This window comes from Lacerta agilis, chromosome 2 (assembly GCF_009819535.1).
Source record: "Lacerta agilis isolate rLacAgi1 chromosome 2, rLacAgi1.pri, whole genome shotgun sequence".
NCBI lineage: Eukaryota > Metazoa > Chordata > Lepidosauria > Squamata > Lacertidae > Lacerta > Lacerta agilis.
Genome location: NC_046313.1, coordinates 1651361 through 1677187, shown reverse-complemented (window position 1 = coordinate 1677187; position 25827 = coordinate 1651361). Strand labels below are relative to the sequence as shown.

Here is a 25827-nt window from a genome sequence, read left to right as displayed (position 1 = left end):
GCACCTGTATCTCTGAACAGTTCCCTGATTCCACAAGACAAATGACTATTGTTATGTATGGTTATATGGGTCCCTAGAAAGACATTCAAAGGGCATAAATCCATTTGCAAATGGCAGGAAGGAAGTACTTTGTAATTATTCTGCTCTGATAATGCTGTAGATGTATAAACATACATATGGAGAAACAGAGGGAGACTTTTAAAAAAGTTGTTTTGCAATTGTTTAATTCCCCCCTCCCCCCATTTCAGGGCTTTTGGATCTTGCTAAATCTCAAGCACTTCAAAACACAATAAAAGCTATGATGGTGCCCTTGTTTTCAGATAAGCCTAATATATTTTCCAGGATTCAAAAACAAGCCAACATCCTCCACTCAATATAACATGTGATTTTGTACTAAGAATGTTTTTTTTAGAAAGCCTTACCAACAAGGCTGTCAAATTTCTGAACTGCTCCTGCTCATCTGCCTTTAACTGTTGAAGTTAACCAAACATTTTAAAAAGTTCAGCGGGAGCCTGGAACTTCGAGGGAAAGCAAGGAGAGCGGCTCCTGCCGTGAAAACAAAGTGCTAAATATCTGCATGATGAGTTGCTACTTTAGGTACAGGAAATGCCAATAATAACGCTGGCAATCCTTTGGTCACAAATTTTACTAGATATACAATTCCAGGCTTTAGATGTGCAGTGTGGATGTGAACTTAGCCTGGCATCACCTCTTCCCCGCTCCACACAATACAAACATTATTGTATTGTTGTGTATATTATTGTATTGTATATGAGCAACCTGATTCACACATCTTTCAGAATCTAAAACGCAGCCCCAATATTCCACAAAGTCAGTCTTGACACTCACCTTCCTTGAGCAGCTTTTCAGCATTCAGCAGGATGCTGCAAATTGAGGGACTTGCTGCCTCCATTTCCCCAAGTCCATTTTCCTAGAAGAGCTCTTAGGAGAAGCCTGCTTCCTGCTGTCTCTTCCCCTCTCCTCTACTAAGCCTAGGAAAGAGCACAGCATCCTTCCCGGCAGTTCACTTCATCCATTCAGGCCATTGTGACCTCAGAGTAGATTGCACCAATCAAACACATCTCACTTAGCTTTTGAGCCCCATCCACCACTAAGCGGGCTGTAGCTACATCTTGCTGCAAGGCTACCTTTTGAGATGGAAAAATGGACTTGTTGTGACCTGAGATCAGGGCTTGTACAAATGTACCTAGAGAGAGCTGGACCATCAAGAAGGCTGATCGCCGAAGAATTGATGCTTTTGAATTATGGAGCTGGAGGAGACTCTTGAGAGTCCCATGGACTGCAAGAAGATCAAACCTATCCATTCTCAAGGAAATCGGCCCTGAGTGCTCACTAGAAGGACAGATCCTGAAGTTGAGGCTCCAGTACTTTGGCCACCTCATGAGAAGAGAAGACTCCCTGGAAAAGACCCTGATGTTGGGAAAGATGGAGGGCACAAGGAGAAGGGGACGACAAAGGATGAGATGGTTGGACAGTATTCTCGAAGCTACTAACATGAGTTTGGCCAAACTGCGGGAGGCAGTGAAGGATAGGCGTGCCTGGCGTGCTCTGGTCCATGGGGTCACGAAGAGTCGGACACGACTGAACGACTGAACAACAACAACAACCTAGAGAGAGTTGGGGGGTGGGGGTTGGGGTGGGGAGAGAGGGTGGTATATGTGAAAAGGAAAGAATGAATGCGATCAGTTCCCAGAAGGGTTCCTGTTTTAGCCTCTTGCAGCAAAAAAGCAGGTACAGGAGATGCTAAGCATCTGGGAGGGGGATAGATTCAGGTATGTGGAACAGCCCCCAGGTGCTGCTGGACTCAGAGCAGCCCCTGCTGCCCACATGCAGCAGCACACACAAGCTGTAGGATGTCAATGCTGCATAGGCAGAAATCCATCAGATATCGTTTTCCTCTAGGAAGCTACACTGATGAAGTTCCTGGAAAACTAAACAGCCCATTGCCGGGGGTGATTTTTATCAACAGAATGGGGTGGTATCTGGAAAGAAGGGATGTTGTGAAGCCTGGGGAGAAAGACAGGAGTTGAGGGAAAGGGGCTGAGTGTAGCCACATTCAATGGTTGTGACTGAGAGCAGGTAGCTTGAAAATTTGAGGTCCAACCTTGTCATACTGCACCTATAGAATGTCTTCTTATCGTGCAGAAAAAAGTTCAGATCGGATCTTAGATACAAAGGTGGCAACCCCAGCTGACATTTATCTTTCTCCCCAGAGAAGATGCTAACTGGGAAGAGTTATAAAGAAACCTCCCTGGGGAAGTCCCCCTCCACAAATGGAGAACCCCTGATGACATGGAACCATCTCTCTGTTCCCCTAAAAGCATAACAAACATACACCCCTCAGTTGGGAGAAGCCATCATTCAAGAGTCACAGAGCATATGCTTGGCACAAATAAGGTCGCAGGTTAAATGCCCAGAATCTCCAGTTAAAGGATGCCTAATAAAATGGCTGGCAAAAAACCTCTGGGCTGAGCAATTGTGGTTATGGAGAAATGGATGGGATCACTAGTCCATGAATAAACTATGGAGGTTATTTGTCCATTTGTACTGCTGATGGTACGTGTGGGGTTTTCAAGGACCACAACATAATGCTAATAAATAGCAAAACCTGAAATCCTGGGCGTAAGGTGTTGCTGTGTATCTTCAGAGTGCCAGCTTCTGGATTTCACAGTGGGGTGTGTGTGTGTGTGTGTGGTCTTTTAAAGGATTTTTGTTAACCTACGAGTGTGAAGAGAGCCGAACATATTAGGCATTAATCAAGAGTAGTACTGTGTAAACCACCCTGAGACCTGCAGGTATAGGGCACTATATAAACTCAATAAATAAGAATAATAAATAATAGCACGCTGGGTGCATAGTCACAATCGTTAATGGAGATCAACTCTTTGCACCTTCCTTTCACCCACAGGTTCATACTCAAAAGACATGACTTCCCCAAAGAATCATGGGAACCATAGCTTGCCTCTCACAAAGCTACAATTCCCAGCACCCTGGAATCTTATAATGCTGCAATGAGAAAAAGATCCCCCACTTTCCAAGGCTGGCAGGAACACGAAGTGTGTGAAAGGGGCCCTGGAACTCCCATCAACCAGCATTTCCTCCTGCAAGAGGCTTTGTGTTGGAGCGCCTTCTATGATGATGTAGAGAGGTTGACCTCTGGGTGTCAAAAATGCCCCATTTCTCAGACTTTCTTAGTAATCGGGGAATTTTAGTGCTTAACATTCTGGCTTTCTGGCTCATGCTGCAGCCAGCACCCTAACAATCCCGATACCCCTGCGAGTGTGAGTCAGTCCTGCATCCTAATATGTGTAACAACATCACCGCCACGTCTGGAAATAATTAAATGTCTCCGCACTCTTGTCATCTGACTTCCTGTTGCAGCTCCCTCGTCCCTTCCTCCAAAGGCTGAAGCAGCCTCTCCTTTTCCCACTTAGCCAGCAGCAGGACTCTTTAATAAGGTCTGGCATACCTCAACCCACCCCAAACAAAACACACACCTAAACCTTGTGACCTCTCCCTGCTTAGAGCATCCGATTCCAGACTGGTAATCAGTGAGTCAACGGTTTAGCACATTTGCACATGCATGCTCTGTCTGGCCCTAGAAAGTCCCAGGAGACCCAATCACCCTTGCCAATTCCACTAGCCAGGAAGCTCATTTTCCCAGTCTTGCATCGATCAGGCAAGTTCAGTCCCTGGAAGGAAGAAACCATCTCATTGTACCATGAAACTAGGCAGTGCAGCAAGGCTTTCTTTGTGGTGGCCCCTGCTATGATGTGAGGTGAGGTAGGTCAGCACAAGACGACTTCACAATGGAGGACTCAGCACCTTGAGCATAGCCACCACTCTCAGCATCAGCACCAGCACTGCTACTGTCACCACCACCACACCTGGGATGGAGCACTCAGCCCATTTCTCATACTTTCAACTCTGCTGATCTGCTTCAACAAACAGCTGTTTATCAGCAAGCCGCCTGATGGCTGTTGGGGCTGGTTAGGGCAGCTATACTTTAAAATTAAATACCGGTAAAAATGCTGTGCAAGGATATGCCTGCTGAAATCCCCTCTTCTATACCTCTGTTAAAGATGCAGGAGCCCTGGGTCTTTTTTTACCTAGTCACCCTAAGGCAGGTTGTGGAGGAGCTACCAGCCCTGTTCATGCATTTTGAGGTACTTGTCAATGTGTGATGATGGGGGAGCATGCGCAAGTGTGCTAGCCTTCCTCCCCATCCTTGTCTCCATTGCCCTCTGCATCTTCCCCTGAACTGTCTGCAGCAGGGAAGCCTTCTGTACTCATGGAGGCTTTGCATGTTTTGGATCCTTGATTTTCCAGAGCTCCAAAACACACTGGATCAGTCAAGGAGGGGAACCTTTGTGTGCAGCGACATTTACCCACATCCGCTGCTGGTATGCTGCCCTTGGAAGGTTGGCAAAGTTGAAGGCAGCCCTCTGTCCAAAAAAGGGTTCACCACCCCTGCTTCACACGTGTATCTAAATAAACACTTGCCAACTTCATGCATTTGATGGAGGAGGCTGAAGTCAGAGAAGTCCAAACCACAACAAACTTCATTTGCAGCTGTGCGGAACCTCGTTTGGGGGCCAAATGCAGATCAACAGGCCACGCCTCCTCCTCAGACCACACCCCTCCCCAGATTGCTCCATGCCCTCCCTTGAGTGCTTTCCCCCTGGTTGGGATGCATCTATGAACTATTTGCCTGACTGGAAACGTGTGTGTAAATGGAGAAACCTCTGACTTTTGTCGGAATGTAGACTACCATACTAAGGAAAGAATCATCCATTTGCTTGGCCTGTTTTTGCCTCCCTGGCAGATTTCCCATGAGCGAATGCAGTCAGACTGAAATATGCTACCCGACCCTGCTTTTTGGTGGTGCCCACAGTTTCTGAACAATGCAGGCTGTCTCAGTTCAGCATGGAGGAAGGAGGTAGAGAAAACTTGTTTAGACCAGCAGGTTGTCATTACAGAATGACTGCAGTGCAGCAAGTCCTGAAGGAAGTGACTCCGTGCCAGTACCAATCTTGGATAAGGCTAGTGTATTGTGTTCAGTGCTGCCTGAAACAGAGCTCAATAGCATCTCCTCAATAATATTTCCCCCCTCCGCACCAGTGGAAGGGCCACACGTAGCTCAGCCGTGGTAGGGGATCTGATCTGCAGCCCCAAGGCGTTAAGCTCCACCCTCAACATCTCCAAGTGGGGCTGGGAGAGAACCCTGCCTGAAATGCTAGACACCACTGAGCTGGAAGAACCTAGGGTCTGATTCAGTAGAAGGTCTGGACACCAATTCCTGCCTTCACCCCCGCCCCCAGGACCCACCTCTCATGGTGCTGCCTAAAGCAGGTTGCTTTGCCCTTTCTGGTAGGGCTGGTTCTAGTTGTGCTGTTGTTTGAGAAATGGAAGCAGAGCTCAAACACATGGAAGAACAGTCCAGCTTTGGGCTACAAGAAGCAACATGCATGGGTTGCAGCAAAGGCTCAATTTACTGGTTGGTTGAGATCCAATGGCTTCTATACATGGTCTGTACACTGCATCTTCCCCCCACCCCCATTCCCTGCAGTGCTGCAACCGCCCACCTTTCAAATCTGGCCACTGACAATGGGTTACGGCCCCAATGAACATGGCAATTTTCCAGGACAGGGAAATTCCTTAGCGTAGGAAAAAATGGCATTGGGATCATTTCCATGGGTGCCCAACACCTACTGACTGCAGCTTTCCAATATACATAGACTGCTTGTACACACAGCAAAACAGAAGTGTGCAGAATTGTCATGTGTCAATCTGCATGAAGACGACATGCCTTTTCTCTACATACAAGTGCTTTCGTTTTTTTGTTTTCGTTGAAAGTTTGCTGTGTCAGTAGCAGCCCTTTACAGGTGATAATTATCTACCATCCCATAAAACCATAAAGCAGCTATGTGGGACAGAAACACTGCTCGTCTGAATAATGAAGCATCTGCACATTTTAAAACATAAGGACTAGAAGCCTGTCTTTCAAACAAACAAAAGGAACATGGAAAAAAAATCCCAAACAAATTAGATTTACAAGAATCCAAAGTCTGCATATTGGTTGGGATAACAGAGGACAAAATTCCTCACTCACGTTTTCCATTCCACCCCCACCCCAAATTTGCTTTTTGGAATAAGGCTGCTTGTTTTCACGGATCAGGGAGAAACCAACCAGCTGCAAGCACCATAGTAGGGTTGTGTATTTACATAGCGCCTTGATGATGGTTAAACAGTGGTCCAAAGGCTCTGAGTCCACAAGGAGGTGCAATTGCTCCCCACAAAGTTCTATGGAAGGTAGACAAAGTGTGTGTCTGTATCATCTGTATATAGTGCAACTTAGGGAAGTCCTAGACAAAAAGGGTAGGTTTGGGACAGTGGTTAGCGGGAGCTGTTTGACACCCAAATGTCTTCTTCTGAAAATTTTCCCCTTGCAAAACCCAGCTCCCATGATGATGGGGCATCCTGGTATAAGGTAGCAAAGTCTTGCTTAGGAATAGAAAGGGAAATAGCATCTTGGCTCCTCCTCAGCAGGCTCTTTCCAAGCAGTGGTTGGCAGGGGGGAGTCTTTGGTTCTGGAGGGGAAAAGGCACCACCCCAACGTCAGAGCAAACTCTCAAGTTCTGCATCTAGCCCCCTGTGTCTCACTGGGAACCCTTTGTGATGTCAGATTTTCAACCCAAGATGATTCCAGAGAGGACTTCAGGTTTGGGACCACCGCTTGCCCTGTGGAGTTCCAAATGAGGCAGCTCCCAGAGTCACCAATTAATCCTGACGACCTGCCACAGGCCCTTTCTACAGAGCCTCTGCCTGAACTTTTAGTCTGCTTTCCAGGGGAACGTGGGCTGCATGGCAGGCAGGAGCCTGGGCTGTGATATGAGTAAGAAGCCACGAAGGAAGCTGTGTTCCTGTAGAAGGATGAAGCAAGCCTTCACTGGTTCATGGGCTCTTCTTCCATCGGCTCATCCTGCCGCCTAAAAGCAAAGGAAATCAGTTAGGATAATACTTTTGTAAAATCACAGGTGGCTAAGGAGCCAGGGCTCTCTACTGGAGAATGTTGAGATTGTGCAGGTCACCTGGCAACCATCATACGCGCATTTGTAACCTCAAGGATTGACTGCCACAACACACACTTTATGGGACAGTTCTTGAAGACTGTTCAGAAGGTGCAGAATGCAGCAAAAACAGACCTCCTGGTTGGGGTGGGAGACCATATATCATCTGTGCTGTGTAATTTGTGAACAGCTGAGGGTCAACACACAACCTGAACTAGGAGTAAATTCACTTCCAGCCCCAAATATGGAGTGACAAAAGATAAGCATATCCTTGTCTGTTTCTTGTTGGATTTGCATTTGCATTCTGTCCTCACAACAACCCTATGAGACAGACTGGATGCGAGGCCACCCAGTGGGTTCATAGAGAAGTGTGCACATAAACCCAAGTTTTCCAGATTTAAATCAAATATTCTCATCTAATATACCACCCCGGCTCTTTCTAAAAGTGGTGGCTGTCTCTTCAAAGTGTGAGCCTCCACTGAAACAGATGCTGCAATCCTCACTGGATGGCCGTTTTGAAATGTTTCCTCCTGCAAGCAGATGCATTTCAGCCGTTCCTAAAAAAACAAAAGTCTGATGGAATTCCCAGAAGGGGACATGAGCTCCAGTAGGATTTGCATTTAGGAAATTTTGCTTCTTCCCTTCTTTCAAGTGGTTATCTTTTGAATTAAATGTTGTAGCAGCCATATTTATAGCTGTGTGTGTGCATGCGTGCCACAGTTTGCCTGCAAAACCGACTTTCACCCATGAAACCGCTTTCATAGTCCAAGGAGGCATGCACTCACCTTTTCTCTGCCATTACCGAAAGGGAGGCCAGTGCTGTCACCGTCTCCACCTCTTCTGTGTCGTGGTGTTGCGCTTCCAGGAACGAATAGGCCACAGTGGGGGCAAAGCGCCGCACAGAGCTCCAGTACTGGCCTGAAACAGGAGAGGCAGGATCAGTGCCTGGCTCGTCCCCAGTACTCAGTCAGGGCACAGGAGCTTCTTTGAGGGGCAGAACCTGTTCACCCAACTCCACAACCGCAGGATGCTGCTCCCAGCTGAATTGTGATGGCAGCCTATGGTAACTCAGGGCAAAGCGAGACTTGACGGTAAATACACCTTTGCATTTCATGTGCAGGTTTTTAAACAACAAGCTGCATCTGTTGGTGTATTGCAATGGCACCAGAACAAGCGTGGAAAGGGAATTTAACCTCTTCTCTCTCCTGCTGTGGTCTTGAGGAAAAGGAAAGCAAAGCCTTTCCTTCTGAACTCTGAGATACCAAAGAAAAGGCGAATGACAGAACTAGCTGCGGCCTGTCAGTCCATCCTTCCTGCATGCCTGCCAGCCTGCTGTGCAGGAAGGAAGGGCCTTCACCCTACTTACTTTGTACCCGGATCACTGCCTCCAGGGAGCGCACTGCATTGGCGCTGGGCTTCTGCTGCAGGGTTTCCTCAGGGAGAGGCTCCAGCTGTGGGAACAAAAGAGGCTGGGATGTGACTGTCATTCTCAGACTGTGCTATGAATGCTTTGCACATAAGCCGGACCTCACAGTGAGCTTTATCCATGGAGATTGACTAGGGCTTATCCACACCTCTGTTTGCCCCACCATTTCCCCCTGGGAAAACTCATGGTCTAGTGATGAATCAGAAGACATGATAATCGGGTTTTCTGTGGAGTGCCGATTGTTCCAATTTAGCGCTAAAGAGGGGTTTTCTGGGGGAAAGCAGAGGGGCCAAGGCAAAATCGCTTGGACCCGTGCCTAGAAAATGTGGGACAATTGAAAGTGTGGAGGAATCCTCAGAGAAGAAAAAAGGATGCTTGCAGGCAACTGTTTTACCAAAACTGTTTTAGCCATACAGAGCAAGGGGTTTCAGCCTGAAGGCAATATTCCCTTGTAGAAAATAATCCTGCTTGTTTAAACCGTGTTTTAATGAGTATGGTGCAAGGTGGTCTGCCATTTGTATTTGTAAAGTGTTTGATGGGGGAAGTTGGAACATGCTCAAAGGAGGGCGACCAAGATGATCAAGGGTCTGGAAACCAAGCCTTATGAGGAATGGTTGAAGGAGCTGGAAAAGAAGAGACTGAGAGGTGGTATGATAGCCCTCTTCTAATAACTCAAGGGCTGTCACATGGAAGATGGAGTAAACTTGTTTTCTGCTGTTCCAGAGGGGAGCACCCGAACCAATGGATTCAAGTCACAAGAAAGGAGATTCCGGCTAAACACCAGGAAGAACTTTGTGATGGTAAAAGCAATGGAACTGACTCCTTTGGGAGGTGGTTGGCTCTCCTTCCTTGGAGGTTTTTTAGCAGAGGTTGGACAGCCACATGTCATGGGTGCTTTAGCTGAGATTCCTGCATTGCAGAGGGTTGGACTAGATGACCCTTCCCACTCTACAATTCTGTGGTTCTGTCTGGTCAGGTGAAAGTCAGAAGGGGTGGAGGCACATATCTCAGTAGCAAAAGAGGGATGTTCTGGTTGGTGGCTACAAGCTTAGAATTTTCATTTGGACTGTGTGATTGGCTGGTGCTGGGCTAGAGGGACCACAAGAAGGGTATAAATGGCCAGGTGCTATTGAGTTGGTGCCAATCATAGAATCATAGAGTTGGAAGAGACCACAAGGGCCATCCAGTCCAACCCCCTGCTAAGCAGGAAACACCATCAAAGCATTCCTGACAGATGGCTGTCAAGCCTCCGCTTAAAGACCTCCAAAGAAGGAGACTCCACCACACTCATAGAATCATAGAGTTGGAAGAGACCACAAGGGCCATCCAGTCCAACTCCTTGGCAGCAAATTCCACTGTCGAACAGCTCTTACTGTCAGGAAGTTCTTCCTAATGTTTAGGTGGAATCTTCTTTCTTGTAGTTTGAATCCATTGCCCCGTGTCCGCTTCTCCTGTGGGTTGGAGGCTGGGTCCATGTTGGTCTGTGCTAGACTTGAGAGGAAGGCCGAGTGGCTTGGGGGCAAAAGACTTTCTTGGGTGAGCAGATCACTTGCCTCAGGCTGAAGAGACATGGGGAGGGAGGACCTTCTGCAGCACTGAGGGGGAGCAGGGAGGCAGTTTGAAATGCTGCCCTCTGGTGCCTGGTAGCAAAGTCAGAGGAAGACCCCAGGGCAGGGCAGGCTGCAGTAAAGACAAGGGCAATCGGGCAAGAGAATTCCTCAGAGCTGTCTTGATGCGTGGACCCATCCAGTTGGGCAAAACCACCCAAGCAAGTACAGATCAGCTCCTGTGAGTGCTGGGGGGAATACCAAGGGCAAGAGCCTGTGGCTTCCCATCCATGATACATTATAAGGCAGCGTTTCCCAGACTTGGGTCCCCAGCTGTTGCTGGACTACAACTCCCATCATCCTTGACCATTGGTCCTGCAACATTCTGTGGTTTGCCTCGGGTGCCAAAATGTCTTGGGCCAGCCCTGGCTGGAAGAAATAAATTTGTGGAGTGGCCACATGTGAGTGGTGATATCACCTGTTTGGCTTACAGAAGGTCTCAGGTTTGGTCCCTGGCACTGTCAGTTTTTCTGTTTCTATTTAAGATTGTGAGCCTCATGAGATTGGGTCCTATTACACTTGGAGTTTTTTGTAAAGTGCTATACACAGTCGATGGCAATTTTGCATGGGGGTTTTGTCCCTGGCCCCTGTGCATGTCCTGCTTCACCCCTGTACCACCCATTTCATCACGTGTTGAGTGACATTTTGGGCCACTGGGTTTGGTGCTGTGTATGCACACATGATGGCAATAATCAGTTGTAGCCTGTACACAGATGGCAGTTACCAATGCTTCATTTTGGGGGGGGGGAGGGGTGCTGGTACTCACCATGAAGTTGCTATAATAAGTGCCACACTTTTAGCATTTGGAAAAAAAATGTTGCTGGTCTTGAGTATTCCCAGTAAAAAGCACGGGAAGTTACCTAAATATGCCATTCTAATCCCTGGAAGCTGTCCTTGATTCTGCTAAGAATGGGCTCCACTCACCTCATTGCCCAGCAGGACAGAGACACAGGCCTCTGAGGCATCGCAGATGGCAGTCAGATCATGGCCACCTTCCAAGGCAAGGACAAGAGCACCTCCAGCCACACTCATCAGCTGCCGGGTCATGTAGCCAAAACCTGGAGGGAAGCCAAAGGAAATGGGAGAATTAGACTTTATGGCCCTCACAGACAGAGCACCCTCCCTGTGCATGGAAGATGTCCCACGCTGTCCTCTTGAACACACCCAGACATTCCACACTTCTCCCTCTCCCTTTCTGCACCCCACTTTCTCTGAACCCCCTTCCCAGTTATAAAGTGGATGTGGCTGATTCATAAGGCAAGTTCTGCAATGCCTCCTTCCCCAAGCAGGAGTGACATCTGTAGTCAGACTAGGCTGACGTGGGCATAATGATCAATGGGTCACCCGAGTGCACTAAATCCATATTTGGCACCCCGCCAGCAAGTAATCTTACTGAAGTTTTTGAGTGAAGTACTAAGCAGACATCGATGCCCCCACCTCTAAACGCATTCTGGATATAACCGAATTGATGGATTCCTTTTCTGGCCATTTTCAGGACAAACTGGTTGGGAACCCAGATTCCATTACAGTCCCTGAGGTCCTGATAAGAGCACTTTTCCTGCTTAGCTACCCTGTGGGTCCTGTTTCTTCAGATCCACCACAGTCATGCATAACCAGGGGCTGGTGAGGAGGACACCCTGTTCATGGTGTGAAGGCCACAGTGGGCTTTGAGGTCCTGGTGTTTGATTGTGACATCATTAACATGGGCTAGGTGAGGATGCCATCATTGTGACCAAACCTGGACCCCCAATCAGACTTAGGTGATGGAGGCAGATTTCTAATTATCTGGAAAGAAGGTTGAGTTTTTCAGTCTGTTAGCATCCCTTACATTTGGCTGAGACCTTGTAGCCTCCCAGTGGGGGCGGATGGCCGTCAGCTGCATCAAAGCCTGCGGACACCAGCACCACATCCGGACAGAACTCATGGGCTATCGGCATCACAACAGTCCTGCAGAGGAGGGAAAACAACAACAGTCTAGACTGGCTAGCATCACTGGCACTGGGCTAGCACACTCAACGCTCCCAGAGTAAAGCAGAACACACTCTAGCTGTAAGGATGGCACAGAATTCTGCATCAAACCCCTACCAAAAATTCTGCAATGGAAATTCATGACCTGCCTTCAGTGCATAAGGCACAGAACTGTGTGTACTTTTAAGATGCATTATACTTCTGCTTCCAGACTGTCCATATTGCTCTTTCTTTCTCTCTCTCTCTCTCTCTCTCTCTCTCTCTCTGCAATAATTCATCCTGATTTTTGCAAGTCACGTGGAGGAATAAAAACCTACACATGGCATGGCCTGAAGGCACCTGATCATTCAGCCACCTTGCTGAAGTTAAGAGGGTCTGGGTCTGGTCCCTGACTACGTGGGGGATCACCTGGGAACCCCATGAATGCAATCCACAATCCTCAATGCTATTATGGATGAAAAGTGGACAATAAATAAAGCAAACCACAGAACACAAGGCACAGACACACAACCTTCTATGAAATCTCAAGACCAATCAACAGAAGACAATGGGCCATATAGAATTTTTACCCCAAGGTGCTGCTTTATAAAGTAATTATGGAAGGGTCATAGCTAAGTAACAGAATGTCTGCTTGTTTTTAGACAAAATGAAACAGGAGGTTTTTATTACAGATTTTGAGCAATACAATTGAAGTACCAGACAAACAAAAAATAAAAGGGAAAGTTGAAATAGGAAAAGGGGACATGTATCGAGGTGTTTTCACCATATAACGGTTAAACGTAATACAGTATACTGCACTGCTGACTATGACGGACAAGAAAAAATGTTGACAGGGTACCTCCAGGAAGGCCCTTGAAAATCTGAAACAAATAAGTGTGCATTTCTGTCCTAAAACCTTTCCTGAAGCATTTCTCCCATGGCTAATCAACCATTTTTTCCTTTCTTTCTGTAAAGCAGGAGAGGGCAGGAAAGTTTAGGCAGAAAAATGTCTGGAGGGGAGAGAGTTGAGATGCACTCTCCGACCTAGCATAGGTCTTTCAAAAGAGACTGTAGCTGCATCTCCTAAACAAACAAGCAGTCCAAAACACTCACTCCAAACCAGCACACCCACCAAACCTGAATAAATGAACAGGACTCTGGGGATTTTTATTTTCTGAATGCGGTTCAGCAACATGGATAGCTTGGCCAATGTTGCGCACTCTCTCGCATCAGAGACATTGGCAGCCATTGTTTGCGCATTTTCCAAAGCTCACTTTAGCAACTTATGGGCTAGAACTCTTTCTCCAGCTGCGCGCAGTTCTATCTTCTACTTTTTGCTATCTTTCTTTCCTGAGTTTCTGTAGTATGACATGGACCCGGTGGCCTATGGCTTCTCTCTCCCTGCTCCTCTTCTCTTTCAGTGTTTCTCAGATGTTTTGAGCTGCTCAGCCTCCCTCCCTTCCCCTTGACACTCTGCCAGAGGCGAGTTGTTTCTCAGCCCTGTGTTGCCAGACTTGCTTTCTGGGACCACTTCTCAACCCTTGCCAGTTGCCTTGGGATGAAAGCAACCCAGAGCCCTTGTTTGCATCAGGAGGCTGTTCTGTAGTGCTGCCTGTGAAATGACGAGAGCTCACGGGCTTGGACCCGTTCCCAGCAACGCCAAGGGTAAGTTGGCTCAGGCTTGAGTTCCTTTTTAAATGCTCCACGGCGCAAGCTTTTCCCAGCTCTCATACAGAAAGTTCAGCAGGACTGCAATCTTGCCCACTGGGATGAAATCCCAGCCTTCTCCAAAGGCCCATCCATCAGCTGGGTCATGCTTGCCAAGCAACTCAAAAGAGGCACGATATCCATAGGGCCTGGGAGCTGCATTTCTGTGTACAGTGAGGATGGGGGGAAACTATTTATAGAGCCCTTTTAAGTGCAATCAAAGCACATATGCTGGGCAGCTGTGGGAGGGCGGCCTTTTTCCAAAGCCCAAGCTTGGCACGTATTGGATTTGAGATTCCAAACTGGGGTTGTGCCAAGCGATTTCAGCCTCATTCACGGGGACGGAGTCCTAGAAGTGCAGGCTCTGGCCATGTGGCTAAGAAGAGGCTGAGGACCCCTTGTCCCTCTCTCTGTGTGTAGCCACTGGGGAGCAACTCCTTCTCACCCTGAGAAGGTAACTGACAGCTAGTGGATAGGAGCAGCTAAAGGCCAAGCCACACGTGACATTAGTCGCGCAATGGGGTGAATGTTTTTTGAAATAGCACCTATGGAGACCCTGATCCAAACTGCATCACAAAGGTAGGGCATGGGGGGGGCTTTAACCCCTTGTTCCCCTCTATGCTCCAGACCCTGATCAGCCTGCCTAGGTTTGCTAGCTTATTTGCATTGTAAGGAGAGCTTCAGTCCAGGTCAGACACAGTGCAAAGAGCAGGCATGGTGTGTGTGAGTGATCTGGATTGGGACCACTGTGGGAGTGGGAAGAGTTAAAAGCTTCCTTACCCTCCCAGACAGGGTCAAGATACATATGTGATGTGTGCCTGCTATATACTTTTCTCACATAATTAACACAGCTGCTAATTGTGTGAAACGCATCAGGCCTTGCTTGGCCACGAGAGGCTGAGTTATGAATCAGGAAGGTCTCACTTCTGCCTTTCCCATTAAGTCACTGGGTAGCCCCAGACCCTACTCCTTTGAAAATATAGGGATAAGAAGAGTACGGGTCCATCTTACAGAGCCATTGTAATAACTATAACAAGACAATGTCTGCACAGTGCTTTGAATATTCCAAAAGTACAAAAAAATAGAGAATTGTTGCAGTTATTACATGGGAAGTCCAAAATCTCTCAGAAACTGTGACCACGTTTTTGACATTACCTCCACAGCAGGCCTAGCCCATGTGGGACTCTCTAGATGTTGCTGGATATATTAGCACCAGCTAGCATGGTCAATGGTATGGGATGATGGGAGTTGTAGTCCAACAACATCCAGAGAACCACAGGCTAGCAGGAGAAGCCATGCTGCAGCAAAGCAAATGCAACAGAGCAAATGTGAGAAGGGGCCAAACAGAACTTTGGGTCTTGGCTTAAGGATTCCAGAAGGTTTGCTAGAGGGCAGCCAGGGATGGGGGCCAGGGCCTGTGTGTTGGGGGAAGTGCTGGAGCTGTCAGCAGAGGTGTGCGTGCAACTTTTGACAATCCAGGAAAGAGAAATTTACAGCCTGGTCCTAGGTTTAATCATGTTTGCTTGGAAGTAAGTCCCACTGGATTCCATGAGAGTCGCTTCCAAGTAAATATTGCAGCCTTAAGGCTTCCTTTCCTGACTCTGAAGTTCTTCCTGCCCACCAACCCCCACTCCCACCCCTCGTGATGAAAATAAAAAGAAAACCAGGCAACTCTGCATTCCTTCAGATAATATAAAACCAGTAACCATCTTCAAACAGTTCATATTGCCATGTTGTGAAGTCAAAAGGGCAGACTGAAGCTTTCGTTCTACTAAGTTTCTCAGGTCAGATTGAGGTATCTCCTACTTAGCTAGGTAGCAAAGAACTGAGACTGTGTGCAGAATCTTAAACTGAAGATTTCTAACAGCACAGCTGTTTAGGAGCTGAGGTTTTGCAAGGATCAGCTCAGGTTCTGCAGAGCGCATTTAATTTAGAATGTGCTACTCTCTTGTGCCTGTTTCCTCGTTCTTCTATATCTCCCTCCCCAATTACTGTAGATTGTAAACTCAGAACAGAAGTCTACCTTTGGAGGCTCACCATGTGGCAATCCAAAGGAGGGTCTTCTTGGCGGTGGCACCTCAAATGTGGAATTCCACCCTTCTGAATTAGGGCCTCTGGCAACCCTGATCAGTTTTAGATGCCAGGTAAAGACATATATTTCCGACCAGGCATTTAATGGGTACTAATGCCTGAGGTCACTTCCAGACAACCTGTCTATACAGCATTCATCCTGACTTGTTTGCAGGGAGGTTATATGGTGCTTTGTTGAACAATAGTTATCCTGCACTTTCCAGTGCTTTCCCCGCAGTCACATTCCTTACCAAAAAATGTCCATTTGGGGGGTTGGGAGTGGGTTTGATTGCCAAATCCACTTTAAGTGTGCAGCCTGAATTTGCCAGTATGCAACTGAATCCCACTTGCAAAATAGTGACAACCTAGAAGTGGCCTGAATCTGTTGTCATTATGCTTTAGTTTCCTGGTTGTAGTGCAACACTCGTGTGCGTGTATTGATTAATATCTCTCTGTCTAGATTGCTTTGCGATGAAGGGTGGGGAACAAATATCTATATATATATAAATGTTCCCATTGCGTGTGCGGCCGACACCACCTTGCTCCGTAACCACTGGACCAAATCACATCAAATTTAGGACAAAGTGTAACATGACCATGGGGGAAGGATCTAGCATAATAAAAATTAAAAAAAACACACCTGTCATGCCTAAAATATAGAATAAAGGCCAAAAAAATGGTGCGCCTATTATACCTCACCAGCAAAAGGAATGAAGACTCCAACAGCATCCAATAGAAAGGCGGATTGCCTGCTGACGTCATCAGACCTGGCCAGAGCAACAATGCCTGTGCCCTCACCTAAAATGGCTGCCACAGCTTCGCATGTGCCGAGAAAAAAAAAACACGGAGCAGGAGGCATGCCTGAGAGGTTGCACTGAGTAAGACCAGCTCTGAGGGGATTGTGTCGCTGGGGTGTGTGATTTTGGGACTGGGTAATTTTGGGACTGGGGTAGGGGAGAATGCTCTTTAAGGTCGTCAGTGCCCTCACCTAAAATGGCTGCCGCAACTTCGCATGCTTGGTGTTTTTACATGAGTAGAATGTGTTCTTTTATGTAAAATGCATCTCTGGGTTATTTGTGGGGCATAGGAATTAGTTCATTTCCCCCCCCCCCCAAAAAAATATAGTCCGGCCCACCACATGGTCTGAGGGAAAGTGGACCAGCCCACGGCTGAAAAAGGTTGCTGATCCCTGCTCTCAAGGGACAGGGAAGAATGAAAACAGGAGCTTCCAGAATACTCTCGGGGTCAGGAGAATTTTTTTAAAAAAACAAAAAACAAAACCCACAGCAACGCATGGCCGGGTCAGCTAGTTTTAAATAAATGAAGAACAATGTTTCATTAAGCCACCAGTAGTGAATAAGGAGAGAATGCTTCTCAAAGAGAAACAGAACTGTGAGGGCCCCTCCAGAATGGTGGTGTGTATTTGTGTATTTTGTAACACATCACTGACACAATGATAATGCATTAGTAGTGGATTTACACTGGACAGTCCACACACCAGCCTGCTTTCTTTAATGTTCTGTGATTCTTCCCCACAGTTATAACATAATTGCTGCCTGGAGGGGCATTACTGCACTATCGTTCAACGAACGTGGGAGAAAACAAACAAATAAACTCAAACGTAAATGGTATAAAAAGTTACAGGATTTCAGCAGGAAGCTATACAGCATGCACAGATTGGAAATGTAACAGTATGTCCACCCCAAAGCTTTTGAAGGCACAAGCATTATTGAAGTTTTGATCACATATAACCACCCTGATAATATAATGAGCATTAATCATCATATATGCACAATAAAAAGGATGTCTGGAGGGACCCTGAATCCTCCACTTGTTCCGAATGTAACCGAAAGGTTAATACAAGAAGACTCTACTGGCATTAAAGCCCACAAGCTAAACAGGAAGTGTGGCATGAAGGGGAGGCCTACCGGAAAGCAGCTAAGTACTCGGGGTCCCCCATGGGTGGGTCGAGGCCCCCTGTCCAAGCAACGTTGACGGTGAAGCCCTCTCCAGCACCAGAGCCCACCTAAAAGAGAAAACAACACAGAGGCTCCTTATGCAGTGTGTTCTTCTGGCCCATCTCAGCCAGCCATACAAAGGGAGCTTGCATGTATATATATATATATGAGAATCAGGGAGGAGTCAGACTTCAACCTCCCCTCCCCCACCCGCCTGCATTCAGCTGTGATGGGAGAAACATGAGAAATTGAATGCTCCATGGTGGCCACTCTGGGTTTCTTGATCTAGCATGCTCAGAAGACCCAGGCAAATTGGATACACTCTCATCAACACTGGGCATCAGTAGAGTGCTTACAATAGCAGGAAAAACAGCAGCAGGATGCAACCAGGACTTGGCTGGCTCTGTGTGCAAAAGCAACTATCAAGCCCAGGTGACAGGATAGGACAAGAATTTTGCAGGAGGGGCCAGAGCAGCGGCCTTTTTCCATGGTAGCAAGAGTAATCAAACAAAATCAAATGGGAATGGGTGATGGGGGCAGTGGGTGGGTGGGAGGGAGGAGATAATCTTTGGTGTACAGGCAACGACAAATTTACACATGTCCAACCCAGAAGGGGCATAACAGGGGTGGGGGCATTGACGCGTGTGAGGGTCAGAAACACGCCCCCCCCCCAAATGGTTGTTGCTTGTAGTTCTGCACATCTATATCTTAACTTGTATGCTAGATGGGAGGGAGGCAGAGAGAGACCCATACCAGAGGCCCTGAGAATTCTGCTCCAGTCCTGCGTCTCAGCAGAGCTGCAACATCAAAATAGACAGTGGGGCAGATGAAGGAGGGGGAAACAGCTCATAAAGCGCAGGGAGGGGAGCCTCGGGTGATACGCCACAGTCTCACAGGGATTCGCACAGCATCATAAACAATCCCTCAGCCCCTTTGATATCTCCTGCTCACAGGGAAAGATGAGAACCAGATGGGAGCCAACTATAGTTCTGGCCACTCTCAGCGCTAAGCCCCTTTGAAAGCAGGTTGTAAAACATGATGGATTTGAAATGACAAAGGGAGTTCGGCCGACTCTCCCCAAGCCTTGGCTTGCAGGAATCCCCACCATCTCCTGCTAGAGCTCTCCAGTGTTGCCGTAAGGAGTTCTCCCCTGAGAATGCTTTCCCCAGCCCTTCAAAGAGGACTCTTCTGCTCCTAACTGGGATTTTTTGTCATTTAAAACCTTGTGAATATGGGTGAATGTGGTATGTAAATACTGGAAGCAGCCTTTGCTTAAATCCTGGTAGGTTTCCAAGGGCTTATTCATACTGCATTGCACTTCAGACAGTGTAACCTCCTGAGTGCTTGAGCTGATGTGTCCACCAATGCTCCAGTTGCTCAGGGAACGAAGTTGCTGGCACATGTTCGCAGTCCAGCTTCTTTGGGAACAGACAGTGGTCAGTCAGGATGAAAATTGTGGGAAAACTGAACTACCTGGGTAAGACTAAGTTATGGGAAGCTGGTTGGGAAGAGACCTTAGAAAGTAGAGAAATTATAGGTCAGAGTGCTCAGAGGAAGGGTGGCTGAAAGAAAAGGGGAGAAACAGAGAAACTTGAAGGAAGGGCAGGTGGAATAAATAGAGGCTTGAGGCCTGTGGGCCATGGAGATAAGAGAGCATGAGGTTGGTAGGCTTGCCCCTGGGAGGGTCCTGTGCTTTTATGAGAGGGATGGGGACTGGAGGCCCTCCAGATGTTGTTTGACTCCAACAGAAGGGAACATTCTGCCAGCTCTTCCATCTTCCATTTCCGCAATATTGTGACTGGGCAATTGTAAAGAAGCAGTGAGAGAGTGTGCTGGGTTCTGTTTGTCAGTCTGAATGGATCAGTCAATTCTTGGGCTAGTTTTATTTCAGGGATCTGGTGGATGATGCAAACTTGCTGTCTTTTGTAGACAAACAAGAAGATACATTTGCATCACCCATATTCTTTTCTTTCTTTTTCTTGGTGGAGGCACCCAAACACCTATCATTCCTGGGCCCTTGTGATGTAGCAATCCATTCAAGGTCACATGGTGAGTGCAGGTGGCACTGTTCTACTGATGAGACCTGTCAGCACTTGTGAAATGGGACTTCCCCCCTCTCCTCCTCATACCCCCCTCTCTCCCCAAATCTGCTTACTTGAACAGATCTTTAGAGGGCATGTGGGCAGCAGGAGGAGAGAGGGAGAACATTCCTTTGCACAAGTAGAAATCCTTGCACCAATGAAATGTTTGCTTTAGCTTTCCTGTGGGCATCCATCCTAAATACTGTAACTAGATAATATGACTTTGGAGAGTTTTGATGGGTATGTATGTATATGTATGTGCAGCTGAAACTGCCCCCCCCCAAGTTGTTTGTATGGGTTGGCATCTAATTTCACTGTACTTGTACAATGACAATAAGGAAATCTGATCTAATCTGTCTCGAGAGACAATGGAGTGTGCCTCCAGGGGTGAAGTCAAACCCCTAGAGAATCACAGCTCCTTCTGTGGCTGCTGAGACTGGCAACTCGCAACTGCTACCTCCTGCACTGTTTTCACAGTGGATGCAAGCCTGGGCAGTGTGTCTGGAGGTCCTGGGCTGCCCAGGTGACAAGCCCCCCTCTAAGCCTCAGTGATGTGGTCCACAGGAAAGCAGAGCAAGACGTTGGGCACCAGCCTGGCTGCAGGGGTTGCCAGAAGGAGGAGTGCAAGGTGCCTTACAAGCATCTTAGGAGCTCCACTCTGGACTTGTGTAGGGCTTACTCCTTAGCTGTTTATTCTCCCAAAGATATCCCACAGGGCATTCACTTTAGCACCACACTGGATTCTACCCAAAGATGCTAAGACAGGATTTGAAGTCAGGTCTCCAGAAGCAAAAAATCTATTTGACTATAAAACAATGTTGCTTGCACCCCTCAATTCTGAGACGCCTCCTGCCTCAGGGATGCAGAACTTGTGCCCCTCCAGATGTTTCTGTACTCCCAACACTCATCAGCCCTGGCTCACATGGTGAATAGTCAGGGATGATAGGAGCTGCAATCCAACAGCATCTGGAGGGCCACAGGTCCCCCAAACCTGTCCTATCTCCTACCCACTTTCCCCGAACAAGGGGCTGTCATTCCAGGGTTGGGAAGAAGAGATTCATTCAACAGAAGCTCACCTCCTCAGCTGCTCCGCTTCCGGGGAAGAAGTTGCCATCATCATGGCGATGCAAAGACATGTAGAGGACATTTGGGTCCCTGTAGAACACTTGCTGAGTCCCATTGCCATGGTGAACATCCTGAGGAGGAGCAGGAAGAGGGCAAGACAATGGGAGAGAATGCTGTTGTCATTATTATTATTATTATTACTGATTAGATTTCTGATCTGCTCTCCACTACAAAGTCCCGGGGTGGGTTACAACAATTTAAAAATGCAATATTAGAAACGGTTTAAACAGATTACAATCCAGAGACCAGGGTGGTGCCCTAAAATAAATATCTCAGGGGTTAAAGGCCAGGTGTGTACAGAGATGCATCTTCAGCATCCAACGAAAAGTACAGAAAGAGGATGCTGGATGTACCTCATTCTGTAGGGGTGGGAGTGGGAAGCCGCTGGCCATCTACTCTCACTGCCTCGCCTGCTTGCTGAACCCTAAGCTTACATTCTACATCTCTGCAAGAATCATGGGAAGCCAACCTGCAGTCTGAGAAGAGGGAGAAAGACCAGCTTGGTGGATGGAGACTCACCCAGTCTATGATAAGAATCTTGCTGATTTTCCCTTTCTGCTGAAGCTGCCTGGCTGCAATCGCCACTGAATTGAAGAAGCAGAAGCCCCTGGCAAGGAAGGAGGAAGGCAAGAAGTTCAGCATCCAAGACAGGCAGTGCCCTGGGGTACTCCCCCCCACCCCCAACACTTGGGGCACCCAAGTCCCTCCCTTGTGCACCATTGCCTCCATGGAATGGACTACTCCCTGTCCCTGGTCAAAGGCAAGTCTTATAATATGGACCAAATTTTGACATTCCTCAAGAGGACCAGATCACAGGCAGCAAAGGTGATGAAATTTGTTGCACTATTCCATTCATGCACCTCTTTTGGACTCCACACAAGTGCATCACAAGGACACATTTTTGACCCCCCCACCCGAAAACTGTCTTCTCCTGGAGACTTCCCAAAGCCCGAGCTCAAAATTCCTCTGGTTCCGACATCATGCTCATCGCTTCACAGCTGCAGCATCAGGTGGTGACATGCATGTGCGAATGAGCAACCAGGGGTCAGACACCACATGCAAACCTTTCACATTGCCTCAGACACTATGCTTTACACTGGAATCTTTTCACGTGCTAAGCTGAGAGCCAGCAGGTGCTGTGCACTGAAGTGATGCAACTCACATGTCTGCACCAGGGGGAATTCTTCAAGTGCCGTTGTTTCTTGTACAGGCCAAGACTTTTAGCACTTTCTATAGGTTAAGACTAGCATCTCAAATGGTGCCTGGATTGCAACCGGGAAATGGTGCTAGGTCCGGAGCACTGGGATGATGGGCTCAAAGGGCACCTTCCCATTAGGATGAAAAGCTGTGATGCAGGAAGGAGAGGACAAAGGGCCAGATTGGACGAAGGGCAAGCTAGCGCAAGCTGCACAAAGCCCCCTGTGAGCACAATGTGGTTCTGGATGGTCGGGAGAAACCCTTAAAGAGCATGTGGGGGAGGAGAGTGGAGGTTGTTCTGCCTGGCAAGCAGAAACACTTGCACAGATGGAACTATCATAACAGCACAACAGTGAATTCCTCCCCAAGAGAGGTGCAATCCTTACATTGCCGTTGAGAGGTCTGCATGGTGTCCAGGAGGTCGTACAACAGCAAAGCCATTCTGCAAAAAATGTTATAAAAAACAAAAACTGGGTGACTGGTTTGATAAACAGCATTGTGACATCATTTTTATTACTGTTGATGTCATTACCAATATCTACATTGCTTAAATGATATTTTACAGGTCCCAGTATCAAATCATAGACATTGGATGAGTAATCATAAGTGAAGTGGTTTTTGACTTCTGCTTGTTTGGAATCATGTCTGAATATACGTGGCTGTAAGTTAAATAACTGGACTTTCTTCTGTTTTCTTTCTTTCTTTTTCTTTTGCCTTGGTCTTATTATTCTTTGGATGTTGTTACTGCACTTACTGTATTCATTGCATTTCATAGGAACATCACAGCCAAAGCGAAGCTCTTCTTCTCTCTGTAGTCAGACTTAGGTGACTATTTCTAGCACCTGACAAGATGGGCTTTGGCCCCCAAACACAATAAATGAGGTTTGGTGTGTCTGTGTGTGTGTGTTAGGGCCCCCCCCCACTAATAAATGATTTGGCCTTAAAGATGCCATATCACTCTTCACTGGATTTTTGAAGCAACATACCAAGAAGGCTGTTCCTTTGGGTAAGATCTGGCTGATTTTGGTGGGAAAGACTTTAAAATGTGCTTAACTACTCCACTGAAATGGTTAGACACAGAAGCGCTTAACTCAGTTCCCATTTAAATCCATGTGAAAACTGAGTCATGACTCAGATGTGTCCCACTGATTTCCAATGGGACACAAGTGCATTTTGCTTGCTCTGGATCCAACCTATTAAACAAAATGTGCTGGTGAAAATACTGGCATTTTGAGAAAGGTGTTTTGTAGAACATGATCTAAGAAATACGTAACTCTGGTTTGATAGTATGTTATAAAACCTGTCAGGCATAATTCATTTTAAACAAATGCTGTTTCTGATTTATTTGCCTCTCTTGCAGTTGGGGGGGGGGTTTATAAAATCAATTACAACGCTGCTCACTCCATCAAACTATACATCTAAAGAAAATAACAGCAAACCCATGTAAACACAATTTGATACTGACAGACATATACCACATTGAGGATTAAAGCTAAACATTTAAATGTTTGCCCTCACTCTCAGCTGATTTTGTTTGCCCTTGGTGATGTCATCAATGCTTAAATGTGACACCATCACACCCATTATGCATGTCCTGAGTGACTGGGTTCACTCTGCTGGGGGCGGGGATGTGCCAGAAGTAGGCAATGAGAAGAGAAATGAGCAGCAGTGAATAGGCTTCAGAAAGATTAAGGGGTGGGTTTTTTTTTGGGGGGTGGGGTGGGGTGGGAGTATTTTCCCTCATCAAGAGAGAGAGAAATTCAGCCTGAAAATGGAAATAGGTAAACATTCAGATTAGCCTTAATTAAAATCTCCCTGGTTCAATTGCCAAATGCCTGTGAATAGAAATGGGCAATCCCCCCCCCCCGAAAACCCAGCAAAAGGAAACATTGCTACATCTCCTCTGAAGTTTATGCCAAAGCCTTGGGGCCACTACAGAAAAGGCACTCCTCCTCCCAGCTGCCATTGTGACTTCACTGCAGGATGTGATTTTTGAGCAAGACCTTACTGTAAGTTCCTAATAGCAGCAATTTCTCACAGTAAGTCTACTGGAACAGTCTCCCCTCTCTTCAGATGCGTGTGTGTGTTCTGCACCATAACAAATCAAAACTTTTGAGAAACTCTAATCAGCCTCATCAGATCGCAAATCACATCTATTTCCACACATCTGCTGAGTTTTGCACCAGCTTTTCAGATTCCTGGTTTGTTAAATGGCTTGGAATATCTGACAGTGAAACTGGAGGCAGAATGGACGAAGGACTAGGTATAGAAAGGCATTCCTCGATCCACCCACCACCCCGGGCAACAATGAGGACTAGACACAAAGAGAAAGGAAGGAAGGGAGGAAGGAAGGGAGGAAGGAAGGAAGGAAGGAAGGAAGGAAGGAAGGAAGGAAGGAAGGAAGGGTTATAGCCAACATGGGTCATAACCAGAGTTGATCCACTCTAATCAGTGGACCTAAAGCCCACAGATTCCAATGGGTCTGCTCTGCATATGACTAATGATGGATATCCCCCAAAGAAATATGAGATGCTGAGGACAAAGAATATAAATATAAATAGCCTGTCTATGCATTTGCGGGAATCATCTCCATGCCTTTGTCTTCTCCAAGCCACTTCCAGAAGTGTATTTCTCTGCTATGAACTCAGAGCCTACAAACTGTTGCAGAGACCGCAGCCCTATACACCGGGGGTGGCTGGTTTGGGGGCCTCATCCAGCACCTGCAAGCAATTTTTTCTCCCCCTCTTAACACCCCAACAATTTGGGTGGTGGCGGCAAAAAGAAAGAGAAGGGCAAAAGTAGACACAGCGCTGTGGCGAGGTGGAGAGGTTTGTTGAAATTCTGCGCAATTCTGCTCAGAGATTCTGCCGCAGAATCTGCAGAGACTTTCTCTTTCATGGAAGGAGAGCTGCCCTGCTTCCCTGCCATCCTCTTACCTTGAGCTGCCTGCTGGCCACTTTGAAGGCCAGTTCGGTGACGCTGCCAGCTGCCCAGCGTGCCGCATTGCTGGAGTGCAGCTCGTTCCAGATGGTGTCGCTGTCCACCTGGACGCAGGAGGAAATGAAGAGAGGTTAGCCCACAGTGCCATGGCGTGAAGTGCCTATGCCCATCTAATCCCAGAACACACAATGGCAGGATAGGAGCACACTTACAGCTCAGTAGCTAGGGCAGAGGGCTATAAAAGCACTAGAAAGACCCCCCAGGGCAGACCTTTAACTTTGGACCAAAGAGGTCTGGATTCAAACACCAACTCAGCTCAGAGCTCACTGAATGGCCTAGGATAAGTCACCTTTCAAACTCAGTTCCCTGCCTGTAAAATAGGCATTCTCAATGAGTCTGCCTCACAGGGCTGTTGTGAGGGCACTTTGCATGCAACAAGTGCTCACTCATGATTAACCATGGAAATGCGGTCCCCAACAAACCAAAGTTTTTGTGGGGCTCCCACAGACTTAACACCATTCTCCCCCCCCCCCAGGCTGCATTCCAGTGGGGCTCGACTTGCCCAGTACAACCCCCTCTAGGCAACAAAGTAGGGGCAGGAAGAACCCATTCTTTTTACCTTCTTGATTCTATTTGATATTTTTTTTTCAAAAACAAACATCTTGGTTTGATCAGGAT

General features: G+C 47.3%; 1 protein-coding gene across 2 annotated transcripts in view; it reads right to left on the bottom strand.

Annotated features, from left to right (window-relative positions):
- Nucleotides 1-5993: 5993 nt before the first annotated feature.
- Nucleotides 5994-25827, bottom strand: part of HDAC7 (histone deacetylase 7) — a 109446-nt gene continuing 89612 nt past the window's right edge. For both annotated transcript variants that reach the window (XM_033136778.1, XM_033136787.1), the window contains 10 exons: nucleotides 25146-25253; nucleotides 22596-22651; nucleotides 21532-21619; nucleotides 20964-21083; nucleotides 17777-17874; nucleotides 11953-12071; nucleotides 11049-11182; nucleotides 8458-8542; nucleotides 7877-8009; nucleotides 5994-7010 (listed from right to left, as the gene is read on the bottom strand). In XM_033136778.1, coding sequence (XP_032992669.1) covers nucleotides 6968-7010; nucleotides 7877-8009; nucleotides 8458-8542; nucleotides 11049-11182; nucleotides 11953-12071; nucleotides 17777-17874; nucleotides 20964-21083; nucleotides 21532-21619; nucleotides 22596-22651; nucleotides 25146-25253 — 984 coding nt within the window. In that variant the 3' untranslated portion in view covers nucleotides 5994-6967. The remainder of the gene's footprint in view (nucleotides 7011-7876; nucleotides 8010-8457; nucleotides 8543-11048; nucleotides 11183-11952; nucleotides 12072-17776; nucleotides 17875-20963; nucleotides 21084-21531; nucleotides 21620-22595; nucleotides 22652-25145; nucleotides 25254-25827) is intronic.